General features: G+C 39.0%; 1 protein-coding gene across 3 annotated transcripts in view; it reads left to right on the plus strand.

The window, feature by feature from the left end:
- The window catches only part of PPARG (peroxisome proliferator activated receptor gamma), a 127,230-nt gene that overhangs the window by 87,777 nt on the left and 20,368 nt on the right, over positions 1-19,085 (plus strand). For 2 of the 3 annotated variants that reach the window (XM_011227529.3, XM_034658791.1), the window contains 2 exons: positions 1,855-1,993; positions 12,686-12,885. In XM_011227529.3, coding sequence (XP_011225831.1) covers positions 1,855-1,993; positions 12,686-12,885 — 339 coding nt within the window. Of the gene's footprint in view, positions 1-1,854; positions 1,994-12,685; positions 12,886-19,085 lie in introns of those variants that run through there. The other variant, XM_034658792.1, reaches the window with a different exon arrangement.

Below are 19,085 nucleotides of genomic sequence, written 5' to 3' on the forward strand. Positions count from 1 at the left end.
CACAGAGGACAGGAGCTGGATAGGGGAAGAATACATAAGTATTCCAGTCATGATTTTAAATCTTGGCGGTGGGCTCATGTGTGATAATTATCTTACTGTGTTTTATAATTACATGTATTTTCTACATGTAATGTAATTAATATTACATTTAATAAGATAACAGAAAAGGAAGAGAGTATACCAGTGGCCTTGTGATATCTCAGTCATGACTTAGAATAGAAAAATATCAGAGATGGCCCAGAAAGGAAGTTAAGTGATGTACAACTTCATTCAATAGAGTTTAATAGAAGGCTACTGTTGATATTTGGGTCATATCCAGTGGCTCCCCATAGAGCTCACAATTTTAATTGGGCAGTGGGGGAGGGGCAGAAAATAAACACTTAAAATAAAATAAGTAAATTATATGATACATTAGAAAGTCCTAAGCATTATTGGAAAGAAAGAAAGAAAAGAGAGAAAAAGAAAGAAAGAAAGAAAGAAAGAAAGAAAGAAAGAAAGAAAGAAAGAAAGAAAAGAAGAGAAAAGAAAAAGAAAAGAAAAGAAAAAAGAAAAAGAAAAAAAACTAGAACAGAGTGAAGGAGACCAGGAGCTCCAGAGGAGAAGCGGAGGCAAGGACGGGCCACAGTATTAAATAGGGTGTATAAGCCTCATTGAGAAGTTGAGATGTTGGCAAGACGTGAAGGCAGTGAGGAGAATAAGCAGGTGTATATTTAGAAGAAGAGCTTTCCATGTGAGACAAAGAAGTCAGGAGTGACTTCAAAGAGGCTGGCTTGAAGAAAAAAAAAAAAGTTTGGCTTGAGAGACTCAGAGGGTGTTTGTACCACCTGAGATGGTGAAAGCTGCCGGTGAAGTGAGTTTGCAGCGTAAGATCCAGAGTTTCAGTGTTGGACGTGCTGGGTTTGAGGTAGCTGTTAGATTTCCAAGTGACGTGTCAAGTAAGCAGTAGAAATACTTGTCTAGAATTCAAAATACAAATCTGGAGAAAATGAAAACGCCTGTCAGTGGCAGGACCAATACTAGTTCGGGGATTTCTGTACCAAACAGGGCCAGAAGCATTTGAAAGAGTTAAGAATTGAGTTTCATGGAGATAAACACTGTAGAAATGAGTAAGAACACCCTGACAATGAAAAAAAAATGGAGTTAGCAAACATTTCCAATTAAAATTTCTTTCAGGTCTTTCAATAAAGTAAAATACAGCAGAATTCAATTAACCTCACATCGACCTATTTGCTATTTTGAGATGGCAGTCCATTGTCTGAGGACTTATATATTACTTCTTCTGTTCTTTCCTATTATCTTTTTTTTTGTAAGCTACGACAGTTATGGAGCACTCTTTCAACTACATAAGTAAATGAAACCAATTCTGTAGGAAATTATGCAACATAGAGAATTCTAAAAAAGTATCCACATGTGGATTTTTATTGGCCCTGATCATGTTTTAGAATGAAGTGATTATAACTTTGCCAAATGGCTTAGCACAATAATAAAGGCTGGGGCATGCTGTTGGAATGATTTGCAGAGAGACTGAACTGATTACATGGTGTTTTATTTGCATTACATTAAATCCAGAGCACTTCTCAGAGCATGCTGAGATCCAAGTGTTAGAGCCAAGATACGTTGAATGACATCAGTTGGATGTGGTCACCGTTTCGGGGCTAAAGAAGGACACTGGAGCTCTTCTGGTTCTTTATCTTAGAGCAAAGAAAACTGGCAGTTCGGTGTCTTGTCTGAAGTCACCAGTGACAGAGCCTACCTTTTCTGATACCTAGGCCAGTGTACCTTTAGCCAAATGTTTCTGCTTCTGTGTGTGATTAAGACCTAAAATTTGCTCCTTTTTTCCATATCCTTTTGCAGGGGTTCTTCCGGAGGACAATCAGATTGAAGCTCATTTATGATAGGTGTGACCTTAACTGTCGGATCCATAAAAAAAGTAGAAATAAATGTCAGTACTGTCGGTTTCAGAAATGCCTTGCTGTGGGGATGTCTCACAATGGTAAGTGAACACAGCACGCATACTTTACTGTTCTCATTATGGCTTCCAGGTCAGGAGCCTCTAGGGCCATTGCTGAAAATGCGTACAGTTTCCCACAAAATGGCAGATTTCAGAATAGTATATGCTGATAAAGTATTTCTCATTTTGGTCAGAGTCTAGGTTTTTAGTGTAGAATCCTTTTCTCTGTGTTGGGCATCTGCCATGATGGGAGAAAAGACTTGAAAATATGAGCAATGATAGAATTAACTCATATTTTAAAGTGAATGTAATGCTTGTGATTAGTTTTTTATGTGGCTTTAATAGCATTAGAAAGAATTATGCTTTTGTGTATCAGTAGTTTCTTTCTACTTTAAATGTAAGAAAATTCTGCAGGTTTCTGGGAATGGAAATTTAAGTGGCATATCAGAATTTAGAATATATCCTTTTTTTCCCCTCTTTACTGTGCAAAGATGATTACAGGCATAACAGTATCCTTGACATCAAGGAGCATCGTGGATAAAGCAAAGAATTTTAAGGTTCTATAAAAACATAAGAGAATAAAAGTTTGGTTTTAAAACCCGAATCTAAAATCAAGGAGTGTCAACTTAAGAGAATGTAGATGACCCAAAAAGACCCTTGTTTTCATGAACTGTAGCACTAACTCAGTAAAGTCATGGAAGATAGGCCTATTTGAAGAAATAGTTCTTGATTTACATTTAGCTCAGATTGGTGTTAACAAAGTCACAAAACCAATTTGATAGTAACTTGATAGTATTATATTTGTCAAGTATTAGTTCTTTGAAAACTCATTATGTGCTCAAGAAATATAAAATGCCAAAGTGATCAAATAAAATCTGAAGTCTCAGTTCACTAGATATTCTATTTTTTTTTCTTTATTTTGCCTTCACCTGTGTCAAAACTGATCTGGTAAGAAAATAATGTTTGAAGTCAATCTTCATATGTTAGGACTCCAAAGCATCTGTGAAAATTAAAGTTTTATTCCATCATGCGGATGTTTGGTTTTCACAGTGGACATCTTCAAAATATTTGAGAATCGCTAATTGGTTGATATCCAACTCTTTAAAAATAGTTCAGAAAATTATAGTTTTATAACTAATATGGGTCATTTCCTCTAAAGGCAAAAATGTATTACAAAGAGATCTATCAGCTCTACTGGGCAGGATGGAGATTTGGTCTGACTTCCCTAATGGTTGATTACATCTGCTGTGTAACGGTATACAACTACAGTCATTGATTGCAAAACAATTTACTGGTTTGATTCCATCAATTCCCTTTCTATTTCAGACTTCATAAAACATAAGGGCACATTTTCAAGTCAAGGGTTGTATTTTAGATGATGCAATCAAGTTGCAATAAACTTATCTTTATGAAGAAATCTTTGACGTTGAAATCATTATTACTAAGACTGCCTAGAAAAGCATGCCATTTCTGTTTTTAACGGTATTTATTTTTTGCCCTTTAAAAATTTGTCACTTCACATAACATATATTTACTGTTGCTTGCACACATTCACATAAAACACGTCTCCTTTTGCTTTGCTTATTGTTTATAGGCAAATAAACAATCTATGTAGTATTGACAGTATAATTTTCTCTTCCCAGACAAATCAAAGCCCATAAGCTTAATAATAAAGTCATCATTTGACTTCATATGACAATTAATTTATTCTATTTAGAGAGAAGAGCAATCTTGATAGGGAGTGTTCAGTTAGTTCCTCTTGGAAAGACAAAAAAAAAGGAATTAAATGTTCTGGCATCAAAGAGTTATGAAGTTCAACATTTACAGGTTTGCAACTGTGACTGAGAAAATCCCTTCTAAGAGGTTTTTATGAGAATGTGTTTGCTGCACAGAAAAGATCCATTTGGTCTGTGCACAAGAAGGGAAACTCAGCAACGAGGTTTTGAGTAGTTTTGCCTGTTATCCTGGGAAAGGAAACATTTCCAAATACAAAGTTTCCTAGGAGGTTGTAGTAACTATTTAAAACTATTTTGTTAATTTATTAATGTTTTATGTGAAAGGACCTCACTGTAATAACCCACCCAACCTATCAAGAACCTTCTAGTGTTATACCAAAATCAGCACCTCGATGCTTTCCATACACACAAGAAGAGATGACCATTCTCCCAAAGTAAATTTACTCCGTTCTCAGTTACTGCTGTTTCTGCTCTTTGATCTCTGTTTCATCCAGATGCATTAGCCACCCACTCCCAGCCTTAAAGGAGGCTTCTAGGTAACCTTCAAGGAACCCTCAGGGCCCTGGGGAACATTGTTGAAAAATCACTGAAACAAGGATTGCTAGATCTTTCAACTTTGTAAGTTCTATGATTCTACATAACTCAAACAACCTACCTCGCTGAATTTTTCACTTTTCAACAAACTGGACCATATTTTGTAGACATTGTCACCGTTTTCTCAAATAGGCAGGTATCTGGCATCTCTCGACTGCCCGAATTTCAAAGTTTCCATCTGTGTGTTTTGGTGCCATAACATATAATTCATATGCCTGAATCAGGTCTTCTGGACGTTCTGAACAATTGCTCATCAATTTAAGGCAGTACATTTGATAGTCACATTTGATATAGCCTCAGAGTACAAATCCGAAGCAGTCTGGGCTAAAGAAAGTATAAGTGGTATGTTTGGTTAACGGCATATTGTTCCCTCTTCAGATGGAACTTTCATCTTGTGACATGTAGCCTAAACATTGTAGGACAGAAAGATTGCAGAATTCTTACCCTTGGGAACCCAGTTGTTTCTCAGAGACCTGTTTTCCGCATTGAGTAGGAAAAGCAACCAAGTGTCGGACTGATGTGCTTTGGGACTGTATTTTTTGTTTCTCTGTAGTGGTCAGGGTAAACACGTGTTGCAGTTGTCTTGGTCATTTGACATACCATCATTTCTAGACCACGGGTCAATCCCGCTGATCACTCCCCTGTCTTACTGAGTCATGCTAAGCACCGTCAGTTCAGTATCTGCCAGACACCTTTACAGGAAAGCTTCAAATGAAAGTAAAGCAGAAACCAAGACCCAGCTTCCTGGGCTACTCAGAGGTGCATGTGACTTACCAGGTGATTGCTGCATCACCTGCTACTCGTTCACTTTGAATTAGTGAAGCTGGTATCTACAGATGCCTGATAAAAATACACTCGTAGATTAATGTTGTTTCTTCAGTCATATGGGCCCTCACACACACTTTTATATTTTTTTTGTAGTATAATTTTTGTTTTAAAGTCCTGTTGTCAAGATCCCTGACATTAATCCTATTTTTTAAATGTGTCTTCTTTATTTTTGACAATTTATTCATTAAGAATTCTGACTATTGAATATTTCATTTTTGGAGCTGCTTTTCTTGTATGAACTAAGTAATAAAATTGTAAGTGTAGGCTGTTCATTTTAAAAAATATGAAGTAGAGAAGAATTGACTTATGTTACTTATGAGTCACTTAGCTAGGTTTTCCCTATGTCACTGAGATTTGAATGAAAATGACACTTTTCGTAAATATAAAAATTAGTGAAACCTTAGTTTTACTGATCAGGACGTTCTATTATATAAATCATGGGGTTTTTTCCTGTTATTAAAAAAAAGCTGACAGCTTTAAAAGTAATTTCTCAGCAGCTTCATAAAAATCCAGAAAAATGGTTTCACAGATATTTGTGGCACTCAGCATTTTCTAAGGCAGTTCTCTCCTTCCCTGTAAAAAAGAAAAGCATGAATGGCAAATAAGTTTAAACTTCAGCGTGTTAGATTTTTTCTTTAGTCTTCTTTGTAATATAAAGGAAAATTACCCAAATGTTAATTTTCAGAAAATTTCACCAAGTAAAAAAATCCCAACACATGGCAGCTGTGTGCTCAGACCTGCATAGCATTCATGGTTGCCTACAGGCTAGCCTCCACCTCCTCTTCCCACTACTGCCCTTTTCAACTTACATGTCAGGTAAACTGTGTACTTTGCTGTTCCTGCACAATGCTCTATGGTGGAATAACTCTGGGTCTCTGTTTATTATGTCTTTTTGTTCCCTGTCACAATCCTACCTGGCATTCAAGGCCCAGTTGACATGCCTTCTTCCATAAGACTTTCTAATTCCCCCTCTTCCTTTTCTGTGTGTTTTATACCTTTCCTGTGAAACCACACTCTGCTTTCTAAAGCAAGGGAGTGATCAGATCGATATTACCAAAAGCTAAACTACTGACAGCTGAAAAAAGGATGGAGAGAGAAATAGGGAAATTCATCAGAGGACAAATGCAATATTACGCATTAAGACAGTGGGAAGGGTGAGTGAGGAGAAATGAAATTGAAAAAAATATCAAAGCGTGACCAATGAATACAAGTGTCTGAGGGAAAGAGAGGTTGTCAAAATTTGTTCAGGGTGTCTAGTTGGGTGATGGGGTGAATTAACCAAGAAAGGGAAACAGGAAGAGGAGGTAGTTTAGAGGGGAAAATCAAAAGTTCTTTTCTAAAGTTGCATTTGAGGGTCTTACGGGGTATCTAGCATCCATGTATAAAGGAATATAGGAACAAGAGAAAACTCAGGTCCCAATCTCAGGAAGGAGAGGGCAGCAGTCATTAGGACATTTTGTGAGTTAGAGAGAAGATTGAAGTGGGAACAACAAAATAGAAGGGAAGGAAGAGGGGCCATTATGAAGGTCTGGAAAATAGGCAGAAAGATAGGAGAACCAGAAAAGCAGAAACCACAATGAGAACAAATTTAAAGTGAGAGGGTGGAGAAGGTCAACAGTAGCAAAAGCTGGTAGAATGCTGGAGAACCCAAGCAGAAATGAGAACTCCAAAGAGGCCCCTAGATCTGGCTGTCAGAAAAAAACATTGGGGACTTTTAAGAGCAAAGTTGTGGAAATTTAAATGAGGTGTAGACAAGATTGCAGTAGGTTGGGATGTAAATAGTGACAAACCCAGGCAGAGAAGGAAGACTCCTCTTTCAGTGACTTCAGTGGTGGAGGGACGATGGCCCAAGGAGGAGGTTATAATTAGGGTCAGAATCTTCTACCTCTGCTTCAGTGGAAGGAAAGGAGCTGGTGAAGAGAGGTGCGTGAGAGAGAATAATCCGTGTTATGTGAGCTCTCCCCTACTAGATATGGCTTTTCATCCTGTGTCCCCCAGTCCAGTCTATCTAGCACAATGTCTTGCATCAAACAGGTGTTTTGTGAAGGAATTAAATGATACCAGGCAAGACTTTGGGGAACCGGAGATTGAGTCATGTGAGGGAGAGGTGTTTTGCCCATCTCTACTTTGGAAGAAACCTAGACAAATGTTTAAATGTCCTCTGCAAATAGTTTGAAGACGTTACCCCTGAATAATATTGGTGCTAGGGCTGCTCCTTATTTTATGTAGCAGAGCTAGAAAATGATAGTTATTAGATTCTCAAATCCTGCACAAGTTTTTTTCTTGAGAAAGAGAGGTGGAAAAACATACCTTATTGGCAACAGCCTCATTAAAGCCAATAGTGTTACATGTCTTATTTACATGATAAAGCTTTTGCAAAATAAACATGTTAAAATTGACCACGAGACATAGCCTTACCAGTTGTCACAAGTCTAGTATGATTGCGAAGTCATCCTCTATATGTTGAAAGACAAAAATACTTTTAGTAAGACTCAATTCATTCTTCTGTTTCCTATTAATTTCTAATTTCGAAAATTGCTTTAATTCATCTTTATGCTTAAGAAGCATTTGTCTTTAAATGCTCCTACGATTAGGTAGGTGTTTAAAAAACACATTATTGTCATTAAGAAATATTGTTTCTTAGCACTGTACCAAGATCCAAAGAACAGGGTATCTAAATCTGCATGTGCTTGGAGTTTGTGTATCCAGTAAATCAGTACTAAATACACAGTATTGAATCTCTCATAAGCTAATAGTGAATTGCCTTCAGTTCAGTAAAAGCGTGTTATATAAAGGTAAGCTAACGTATTTTCACCAGAAATTGAGTCTCTACCAAACTTATTCTTCCTGAAGGCTACATAACTGATTTTGATACTGACAGTTTTTTTTAAACCAAGATATATGAATTCTCTGTAGGTGATTAATTATCCGATATAGGACACCGAATGACAGTGTTTTGGAAGTTGCTCTGTATGTCAGGTGCTAGAGCTATAGAACAGAAAAAGTGTGTCTTTTTTTTTCTTCAGGGCATCAGAGACTAAACAAATATTTCTTAAAAAAAAAAAAAGTATTGTGTGTTCTGCAATACTGTGCATCATCGAGGTTTGTAGAATTTCATAGCTAAATTTAGAGCTAAACGAAAGACACTTTAGAAGTCTTCTTTTCCAAGTCCCTCGTTTTATAGATAGAGTAGTTGAAGACCATAGAAGTCAAGCCGCTTTTATCTAGTTTTTCACTGAGCTGAAACTAGAAAGTAGACTTCCTGACTACTTGAAGTGCACTGTTAATTTCATTGCCATCCGGAGAAGCCAAAAGTTCTCTCTCCGTGACTCATAGTAACACATGGAGCACGTTCCTCTGTCTTTTAAGCAGTAGTAGAAGATGCGGGAAAATATTCTTGTGTATATACGGGCATACTCAGCCTTTATATTTCTGGTCCCCAATCTAGCACTTTCATCTTCTTTTTCTAAGCTCTAACTTCAGTCTTACCAGAAACAGCAATTTCCAAAAGGAGAATTACTCCTCTTCTTCGTTCTTAGATTCTCCACCCAGTGGGTGGAAACTGAGGTTCAAGAATTAGTACACCATTCCTTAAACAAGTTAAAGACAGAGAGGTAGAGATTTACAGAGATAGACAGATTAGGTTTTCAGGATTTGTTCTTTATCTGTGGGAATGAATCTAGGTCTGTGTGCCATGGCTACCATCCTGGTCTGCTGTCCACAGTATCCATGCCACCATGGTTGCCCTAGACTCCTTCATCCGCAAGTAATAAAAGCTGCATTTATTAAGCATTACTATGAGCCAGACACTGTGCTGAACACTTTCTATGCCTTATCTCATCATTTCACATACGGTAGATAGGTATGATGACACGAGACTCAAAAGCAACAAAATAAAATCAGCATTTTCTCCCTTAAAAAAATGCATACAAATAAAAAATGGCATTTTCTCTACAACTTCAGATTTCTGTATGTTTTATGCAAATTTAGTTTCACCAAATGGGATGTATTTTTTTAATCCCTTTCTTGAAAATGCTAAACTCACCAAATGATTAGTTGCACTGACAGTTAATTGAATCTAACAGGCAGCATGAGCATTTAATGATACAGAAAATTTGTTCATAAGATTTAACCTTTTGGGGGAACTTTGACTTATAAAAATTCACATTTGGATTGTAGCCGAAGGCTTTCACTTTAATATGTCCTAATTCTAAAATGATTTTTAGAAGTCATTTTCAGCTATTTTTTATTGGGTTACGGAAAAACAAGACTAGCAAATGTAATAAGTGTCTATGTTTGGCTGGGTTTTTTCCTAACAGAAATTTTATTTTATTATTCTTTTAATTGAAATATTGTTGACACACAGCATTACATTAGTTTCGGGTGCACAACATGGTGATTCAGTGTCTCTATGCGTCATGCTATGCTCACCACAGTGTAGCTACCATCTGTCACCATGCAACGCTGTTACTATACCATTAAGCTGTATTCTCTACGTGGTACCTTTCATCCCTGTGGCTTACTCATTCCATAACTGGAAGTCTGTACCTCCCACTCCTCTTTGGCTGTTTGTTTTAAATTAACTTTTTGGATTACCTTTTAGGAAATAAGTGCTTTCTAGACATAAAAACTTGAGTGTATGTTTATACTTTATTACCTGTAAAAATGTAACCAGAGCCTAGAGCAATGTTGGGCACACAGTAGACATTCAATAATGACTCTTTGAGTGAAGAGATGGTACTGTGCACTCTGTTGAATAAAGAGCAATAGATTGCGGTGATTCTAGCCACTCTATTTTGGTATAGAATGTTGGAGGTCTCCAGTCTTTACACCACAATTTCTTCTCCCTTCAATATGCCATAATTCCCTTCAATATGCCAAATTCATAATGCTTTCTTTTATGATCACTTTCCCAAACTTCCCCAGGTATATACAGTCTCATTTTCTGTTTTTAACCTGATACTTTGGAGTTTAATTCATCAAGCATTTATTGTATGCCTACCATGTGTATTTTGTTGCACCCAGGATCATAATGAGAAAACCTGGTACTCATAGACTCTAGTAAAATGACAATATAGAAGTACAGTCCTACCTGAGCTAATATATGCATGCAACAGGAGCCCATCATTTAGGAAGGTTTTCTAAACTGTCCCAAACCCCAAGTTTTTGATACACTCCTCTTGGGAATAGGGATGGCATATCAACATTTCCTACAGAAGATACATAATTTTAGAAGTTATCAAGTAATTCTAATGTGCCCTGCCTCCCGTCTCCTCCTTACTTCTCAGCTGAGAACTGCTGAAGCACAGGAAATAAACATAGTACAGGGAAACAAACGATTGGACCAGCTTCACAGAGAAGGATTTCGAAAGGAATCTGCTATCTGGTTCCCAGGTTGTTGTTGTTGTTGTTCTTGTTGTTTTCTGTTTTATTTCAACATGTATTATACAAAAGATTTAACATGTGCTGGACGTTATACTAAGTGCTGAGGATACCATCCTGAGCGAGATTCCTGCCTTCGTGCAGATTACATAAGGGAGACAGGAGAACACTGTAGATAGCTACTGTGATCAGTGCTGTGAAAGAGAATACAATGAGTAATGAGATCATATCCTGAGGGACCTAAACAAATCTGGGGCAGAGGGGTGGGGGACTGAGATAAGAATGTGAGCAACCATTCATTGCCTATGCCTAAGAGAATGGGGAAGAGTGAGTAGAGAGACAAGATTTTTGACCAAAAAATGGTAATTGTTTAAAGATTTCCATTTGAAGAGGTCATGGGCAGAAGATATATTTACCAAATGGATATAGGCTAATTGAACTTAAAGACATCCTGAGATTCTCTTCCCCTCTAACTCAGAGGTCTCTAGGAGGCCCCCACAAACACAATAGTTGTATTAGTTAGAGATAAGGCTTATTTAGGGTCATGTGAAACGTATTTATGAAGTTGGGGCTCAAGCGTGCACAGCAGTCTCTCCTCTAGCCAAATGAAAATGGAATTCACCAAGTATTCAGATGGAAATGTGTTTATGTGCTTTAGTGTCTGATGGTAGAATGCTACCTTTAGCATTATATATAACATATAGCAAGAACATATAGCAAGAAACCATCCATTTATTCATTCTGCATTCAGCAACCATTGATGGAGCACCAAATGCTAGAGATATAAATGAGTATGATGGACTCTGCCCTCACGGAGCTACAGTGTAGTGAAGGAGACCGTCATAAAAACACACCACTGTGCTACCACATGGGGAGGGTAAGAGTCGAGCTACACACAGGGTAGTATTGACCGTGGTCCTTATTATGGGAAAATACAGGTAGTCCAAAGCATGGCCCAGAAGTGGCATTATTCAAAATCGTATTTTGTACGCCTGGGTGTCACAGTCGGTTAAGTGTCCTACTCTTGATTTTGGCTCAGGTTGTGATCTCAGGGCCATGAGATGGAGCCCTGCATCAGGCTCTGTGGCTCAGGGGGAGTCTACTTAGTTTCCCTCTCTCCCTCTCTGCCCCTCCTCCCTGCACTCACTCTTGTGCACGCGCACTCTCTCTTTCTCAAGTAAATTAATAAATCTTTAAAAAAGAAAAGAAACAAAATATTTTGCAGGTCACATTGGTATGAGGAGGGGAAAGAACCTCTTAGTCAAAAGAGGTACAAACAGATGGTTTTCCCCCAACATAGGCCTTCTCTTAAATGTTCCACTTTGCCTTTCTTTCTTTAGTTTTCTTCTTCTTTACACTTCCTCACCCCACAGGAAGCCAAGTGATAAGTAAGGAAATGGTCTTTTTGACAAACATCATTAAGTGGTAATCCTGGAGAGTCAGGGGAACGACTATGGCTTCTCTCTACTAAATGTAAAAGTACTCTCTGGTCTAATAACATGAAAGAAAGCACCATCCATATTTCTTTATAACAGGGACAAAATAGATCATACAGACTGAGAACAAGCCTCTGTCTGTACAACTTTGAATTCTGCACAGTTCCTTCCTTTAATTTGTGAAATATGTTGATCCTTTTATGTCCTGACCTTACGTCAGGCGCTGGGGATGGAAAAATGAATTAAGACATTGTCCCTGGCCTTCAGGATTTTGTTCTGTAGTGAGATTAATAGACATGTAAAATAAAAAGTACAGTTTGAAATTGCTGTCATTGAAGAAAGTACCAAGGGCTGTTGGAGTACAGGCAAATGAATAATAAATTCTGCTTGAAGAAGTCAAGGAAAACCTCCCAAATCAGGTGACACTTGAATTGGGTCTTGAGGGATGAGTAGAAGCTGGCCCTCACCTATTTTACCTGTTAGTAAATACACTTTTCTCTCTTTGCTGAGCTCTTAGATTCTTTCACCTTCCCGGCAAGATCATGCATTAATATTTTTCAATTAAAGAAGTGAACCATTTATTTTTTACTGATAGCCTGCATTACTGTCATGACAAAAAAACAAGTGAAGATGGAGTAGAAAAATCAGTCCTTGAGCTTGGTGGAGGGGAGGAGCGGCATTTACTGTGTGGGTCCTAGGCCTGGGAGACAGTGGCAGTGATTCAGTGATGTGTCCTTGTCATTTCTCTCCCTCTGTAGCCATCAGGTTTGGGCGGATGCCGCAGGCCGAGAAGGAGAAGCTGTTGGCGGAGATCTCCAGCGATATCGACCAGCTGAACCCAGAGTCGGCTGATCTCCGGGCCCTGGCAAAACATTTGTATGACTCATACATAAAGTCCTTTCCGCTGACCAAAGCAAAGGCGAGGGCGATCTTGACAGGAAAGACAACGGACAAATCAGTTAGTTCTCTTCTGTCTTCATTTGGGGTGGCTGGGTTTGTTGTTGTTGTTGTTGTTGTTTTGTCTATGGGAGAATCATTCACCCTGTTACACACACACACACGTGCAGAGTTGTGTTCAGCTGTTACATGTTGCAGACTGAAACACAGAAAGGAAATGTTTTCAGATAGGGTAAGTAAACCTTATTTTGAAAAGGGAATAAGTCCTTCAAGTTCTCCTAATAAATTCTGTGAGAATAGTCTAAAGGCCCCCCCTCCTTGCTGCCTTCCTTCGGGATCCACCTCTTTTCTTGACCTCAGGATCATTGACCACAACTACATCTGTTGCAGCAGCCCTGCTTGTCTCCGGGAGGGTCCTGACCTAGGTATGGAAAAGGTATCCGGTCCCATTATTTTACAGTTCAGGAGAACTGCTGGAGTTACTTATGAAGTTCCACATGGGGCCTAAAAATACATCTAGATAGCACATTACCTTTCTTTCCTTGCAGCTCTATTGATGACTCCTGGGCAACTGGAGGCTCTATCCTTTTATTACGTATGTGAATTTTATCTTCTGTGAGGCTCTAAGCTGTGTGGGCTACTCCTGCAGATTCTCAAACATCTGCAGGCTCATTGATGACAGTTTAGAAAACCCAGAATAGGCTATAATTGCTACTAAGTCAGATGTTCCAAAGCAGAACGCTTTCTGGATAGAAAGCTGAGAAAGCAACAAGAAATCCCATTAAAAAAAGACACAACTACACCTGAATTCAAGTTTCAGTTCTGCGGTCCGCTTGCAGTATGACCTGGGTCACATCTGTGTCCCTGTTTTCACAGGCAGAGGTCTGACCTTGATGGTACTGTGTGTAGCAGGTTCCTAGGGTTGAAAGAAGCACAGAACACATTCAGAAGACACTGTCCCAGCCCTTGCAAGTCCTTTAGTGCTATCATTTATTTTCAAATGAACGCCTCCAGGAAAGGCATGCAATTACTTTATAGATATGTGTAACTTTGTTCCCACTCCATTATATTTGAGGGAAAATATCATTAACCTTTAATGTATTTTGACGATGATCTCAAGATGTGATTTTTTTTTCCTTTTAGCTATAAACCATTAGAGTAGTGTCAACTAAGAGAAAAAGAAAACTGAGATATTGCTGTGTAAAGAGCCAAATGCAATGAAGGACAATGAGTTTTCTGACTGCCAAGAGGTCACTGATACCTGAACAGTATTCTACATGTATCCAGTTCTTCACAATTTCAAAAAATCTTACATTTCCATTATGTTCAAGACACACAGCCACCTGACAACTGCTGTTATTATCCTGTTTTTAAAGATGAGGAGACTAATGTACAGGGGCTTAAACATTTTGCCCTGAGATCACACAGTTAGCATGCAGAAGAAACCTGTGATGCATGCCTACTAACTTCTACCTCAAGTGTATTCTGAGCGTGAAACTCCCCCCTGGAAGCTCGTCTTCCCGTTGGCTAGCAATGAGCCAGGTGGGCAGATGCACTAGGAAAGCTTCACCCTGGGAAAACATGCTACGTTATGATTTATTTTTACCAATTTTTAGAATGGCAGGAATCTTCTACCTTGTTCTGCTATCCTAATATATTCACAGCCAGGAAATTTTTGCCTTTTGCTCTTTTGTTCTTCCCAAATTTTAGCATCTAGGACAACTGTCTTCCATAGGGGCAGGACTACAGGTCCTAGTCCTACAGGTCCTAGTCCTACAGGTCCTAATCTGGGTCCTAGTAAAGCTGAGTCTGTGTATCCATTAAATGCCCCCAAAAAATCGCGGCACAGCAAAATAAAAGCAAGCAAAGACCTGATGTGAATATGGAAAAATCAACCATGTTTATTTGAAGGGAGAGAAAGAAAAGGACCGCTAGTGGCCTGGCTAAAAGGGGTTAAGAGCTGAAGGCAGATTGCCCCAGCTTGCTGAGAGCCAGTGTGGGATAGGGACCTGGAGGCTGGTAGGCCCAGAGCTGGGAAGGGAGCGATCACAGGGAAAGAGTCCGAATGCAAACTGTTTACTCCACGGTTTTGCTTTGGGCCATTTAGTTTCCAGCAACTGCTTTCTCACCTTCTCTTTATCTCCCGATCCAGACCTGTAATCCGTGCTGGAAATCCTATCAATTTAATAGTACCTGGAAGACAGGAGGAAGGCATTAAAAAAAAATTTTTTTCCCCCAGTAGTCAAGAATTTAAATATACACTACCAGTGACCGGCATATTCTCTTATGTGTCATTGAAGGGCAGAGAGCCCAGTCCACTGTAAATCANTTTTTTTCCCCCAGTAGTCAAGAATTTAAACATACACTACCAGTGACCGGCATATTCTCTTATGTGTCATTGAAGGGCAGAGAGCCCAGTCCACTGTAAATCACTCTAAAACCTCACGCCAATTGGCAATTTGGCTCAAAATCTTTGAGTTAAAAATAAGATAATTGTAGGCTCTTTATGGGATAAATAGGTATTAAGGTATTTTAAGAGAAAGGGCTGCAAAATGCTTGATTATAGGCTTCTCAAGTTCAGAGGCCAAATGCTTGTCATGTTTTCCCCTACAGTAACTAAGACTGTGCTTTGCCCATAATAGTTACTCAGAATGTATTGGTTTAATTGAATTAAAAACTGTTGCCTATGCCCCTTTGAAATTCTGGACTTTGAACAGAGAGCCTCTAACTAACCCAATATTTGCTCACCAACCTGGACATCATTAATGGTCTGGATAGAGGCAGAATTGCCTCTTGTTAGGGTCTGGAAAGGAAAGAGAGACTGGGCCAAATTAAAATAATCCATTCCCTGATTACACAAAAACTGAAATAGAATTGTTTGGCTCTCTCTTTTCTCCTTATCTTGCAAAATCAAATTAAGCACTAGTGGAAAGAAATAGTTCAGAGAGAATACAGGAGAAGGAAAAAACAAAATCCAAAATGTGATTTCCAATGAGACTAGAGATTTGTTCTTTATCGGACATGGTCATGTTATTTATTTGATAGCATCTCTCTCAGGGGTGTTATGTTATCTCTTGGCCAAGACTTATGAAAGTTAAGATTTGCATTGATAGGCTAGGTCGTGCTGAAGTATGGACTCTCGAGAGGGTGGGGGATATGGAAAAGTGGCCATGGCTGGTGCAGTAGGACAGCGTGGGTTTCATTATGGACCCTGCTTGAGATTGATGTCATTGTGTTGGTTAGGCCAAGCCTGGCGGGAGGCTGCTCAGCATAAAGGATGGATGGCCAGTTACCCAAGATCTTTGGAAAAGGAAACGACTTTATTGAAGAGGCCATTCTTTACATTTATCTTACTGCTCCATTTAACCATTGCTGATTCTGTCTCATTTGGGGATACCAGTTAATCTCTCCTCTCGGGACCTGTACCATCATTTGCATCCAGGTCAAGCAGGGCTTCTCTCTTCTCAGCTGAACTTCCGTCTCCTTTATCTTATTTCCGGGTGACACTTGCACCTTTCAAAACAGATAAATGAGCAGATAAATGCTTCTCCTTCCCTCCTGTCTTTTTAGCTTTGACATCATCTGTCCAGGATATGATGCTCCTACTTTTCACTGCCTTGCCTGAAAGAATAATGCTTGGGAGTTTTAGGCTCAGGGCTAGATGGGATATGGAATCACTGGATAGAGTTAACCAGAGAAGAAGGTTCACTAGCAGCAAGCCTTTCAGCCACCCTCAAAGGGGAGTGGCACTGACTCTGCCCCACCATCTCTTTCCCTTTCCGTGGGTTGTAGCGGCCCAGCACCTTCTTTAAGAGATCCTGCTGAACTCTGAAAACCATGAATCTAGCACCAGGGTGCTGTGTTTGATGATGACAATTTGAGAACTGAATGGACTTTGGAAGTTCCCGGTGTTTGACTATTACCCCGATGTGATGAACACACTGGGTGTATCACTATCACATGATCCCATGTTTGTTGATGAAAATAAACAGAGAGTGGTTTTCAAAAACCATTCTCAGTGCCATGGTTTGTCATAAAACAATAAATAGAAAAACCCTTGGTGCGCCTGCCAACTTTTCATCCCATATCTGAGCGATGGTGAGGCCCTGGCTGCACTCTATCTGTAAATAAGGAGTAAAACTTGTTATTTGTGCTGTATTGGACTTTGGGTCCCAAAGCATCACATTGCTTCTGATGGGTACATGTGGAATCACTGTTTCTATAATTACGAGAGCAAACTGGTGCCATCGTAAAAATGGTTTTTCTAAATAGCGTGTGAAATATGAAACTACCAAATAATAAAACCAACATGGAAACGTAAACTTTTGTGAAAACAATTCGGTACCCATTCAAATGTTCCCATTCTAAAATTTACAGTGGCCGTCAAACGTAGTCCCTCTCAAAGCTATTGGAAAGGTATCTGTTCTTTTCTGTCCTACACTTAGAGCTGAACAAAGTGTGGTTTCTTTCCCCTTCATCTATGGAAAAACCTGAGTGACTTGGAATTTGCTCCCCTTGAGAAGAAAGATACCAGACAAACCGTCAGGGAAGAGAGACTTAGGAGCCCCAGTATAAAGAAAGAGCAAGCTAGTAATGCTGATTTGTTTGGATGGCTGGGCTCCTGGGATCATTAATCCAGATATTAATGTGAATAAAATAAATTCCTTTATTGCCAGGACTATCTGGAATAGCCAAAGATATAGCAGATCTGAACCAGTAGTGTTCTTTCAGACAATAAATTAAAAAGATAGAATGAAGAAAAGCATGTGGATTTTTTTGTGGTGGTTGTAATGATTAGATTCGGTTGACCAGTACCCGAGTAACACTTTGGCTGGCAATAGATGGTTTTTTTAGGGCTGTGGTTTTGTGCTAGTTCATTAGAGTGTGAATAATTCTTCCCATTAAGTTTTTATTTGTCTTAAATCTCTAAACCACGCGGGAGAACAGAATTACGTTTGAGAGATTGTTCGAGCTTCACTTCACATCCAGCACTTAACCAGCACTTCTAGGAAATAATAGCTCAAAAGGCACTGCCTCCAAGACCCCACCACAGAAGAACTTCGGTTTAAAAGCCGAAATTTCTCCCAGGACAGTCATTTTATTGAAAGAAGGCAAAGTGGGGAAGTCATGTAGAAAGCAGTGGGAAGGGAAGAGAACTAGTCATGAGCCAGGAGATCTAGCCTCCAGTTCAGGGTTTGCTGTAAATTGTTACTTGACTTTGGAAAGTCTCTTGGCTCCTCTCAGTGTATTCATACCTCATCAGAGAATGATGGTGTAGATGATTTTTGAAGACCCCTTTGGTTCTGTAAATCCCATGGTTCTCAGCAAGAAGAAAATAGAAATGGGCAAAACCAGAAGTTGAAGAAACCTAACCAATGCATTTTGATTACCAGTCACCCGCTACAGCGAATCCGGGAGAACCATGTATCTCTACAAGGATGAAAGCCAGTCAGAAGTAGAAAAAAGGAAGAAGGAAACAAAATGAAGAAGATAGGCCTGGAGAATTCAGTTTCTCTTCCTTGAGCCTTTGCTCTAATCTGTCATGAAAACTAAGGATATCAGGAGAGCTCCGTGAGAGGAGGCACACAGTTTTTTCAGGCCCGTTTTAACGGTGACGGGGTTACCAAGGGATGGCCCATGAGGGGGCAGAGTTGTCTGTTACGCTAATTCCAGTCCCAAATTGAAACAATCATCGGGACAATCTGTGCTTTATTAGTTGGCTTTCCCATTTATCTCCTTTAGCTTGTTATTTTATTATTCAAAAAGAGCTGCAAACTTAAAGCGTTCGTGCATAATCCCTTTCATAACTTATATATTAAAATGCTGGTGTTATGGATTACTAAGGAACACTGTTGTTCTGTTTCTCCAGTCAAAAAAGTCAACTTTTATTACTCTACTGTGTTTTCATTATTAAGCCAGCTTCCCCCCCAATCGTTGTGTTATACGTTAGAGGCATGCAAGAGGCCTGTAACTAAATTTAGTAATCTGTATAAAACAGTACCTTTAATCCCATCCTGGCTTTGATATGTGGAGCCATTTTTAAAAATCAAAATATATCAAAATTAATTACATTTGATGTATCTCTCCAAAGAAAACTAATTTCCTCTTACAGAGACTGTTTTTGCTTCCCAAGAAAAACATTGTGTTGAAGTGCAATTTTCTTCATGTCAGTCTCACCTTTTTCTGGTCTGTCCAGCATATGAGAAGTACAAGTATCATAATAGCCAGAGGCAGACTCTCCATGAAGTGAATAAAGCTTAA

This window comes from Ailuropoda melanoleuca, chromosome 4 (genome assembly GCF_002007445.2).
Source record: "Ailuropoda melanoleuca isolate Jingjing chromosome 4, ASM200744v2, whole genome shotgun sequence".
In the NCBI taxonomy this organism is placed as follows: domain Eukaryota; kingdom Metazoa; phylum Chordata; class Mammalia; order Carnivora; family Ursidae; genus Ailuropoda; species Ailuropoda melanoleuca.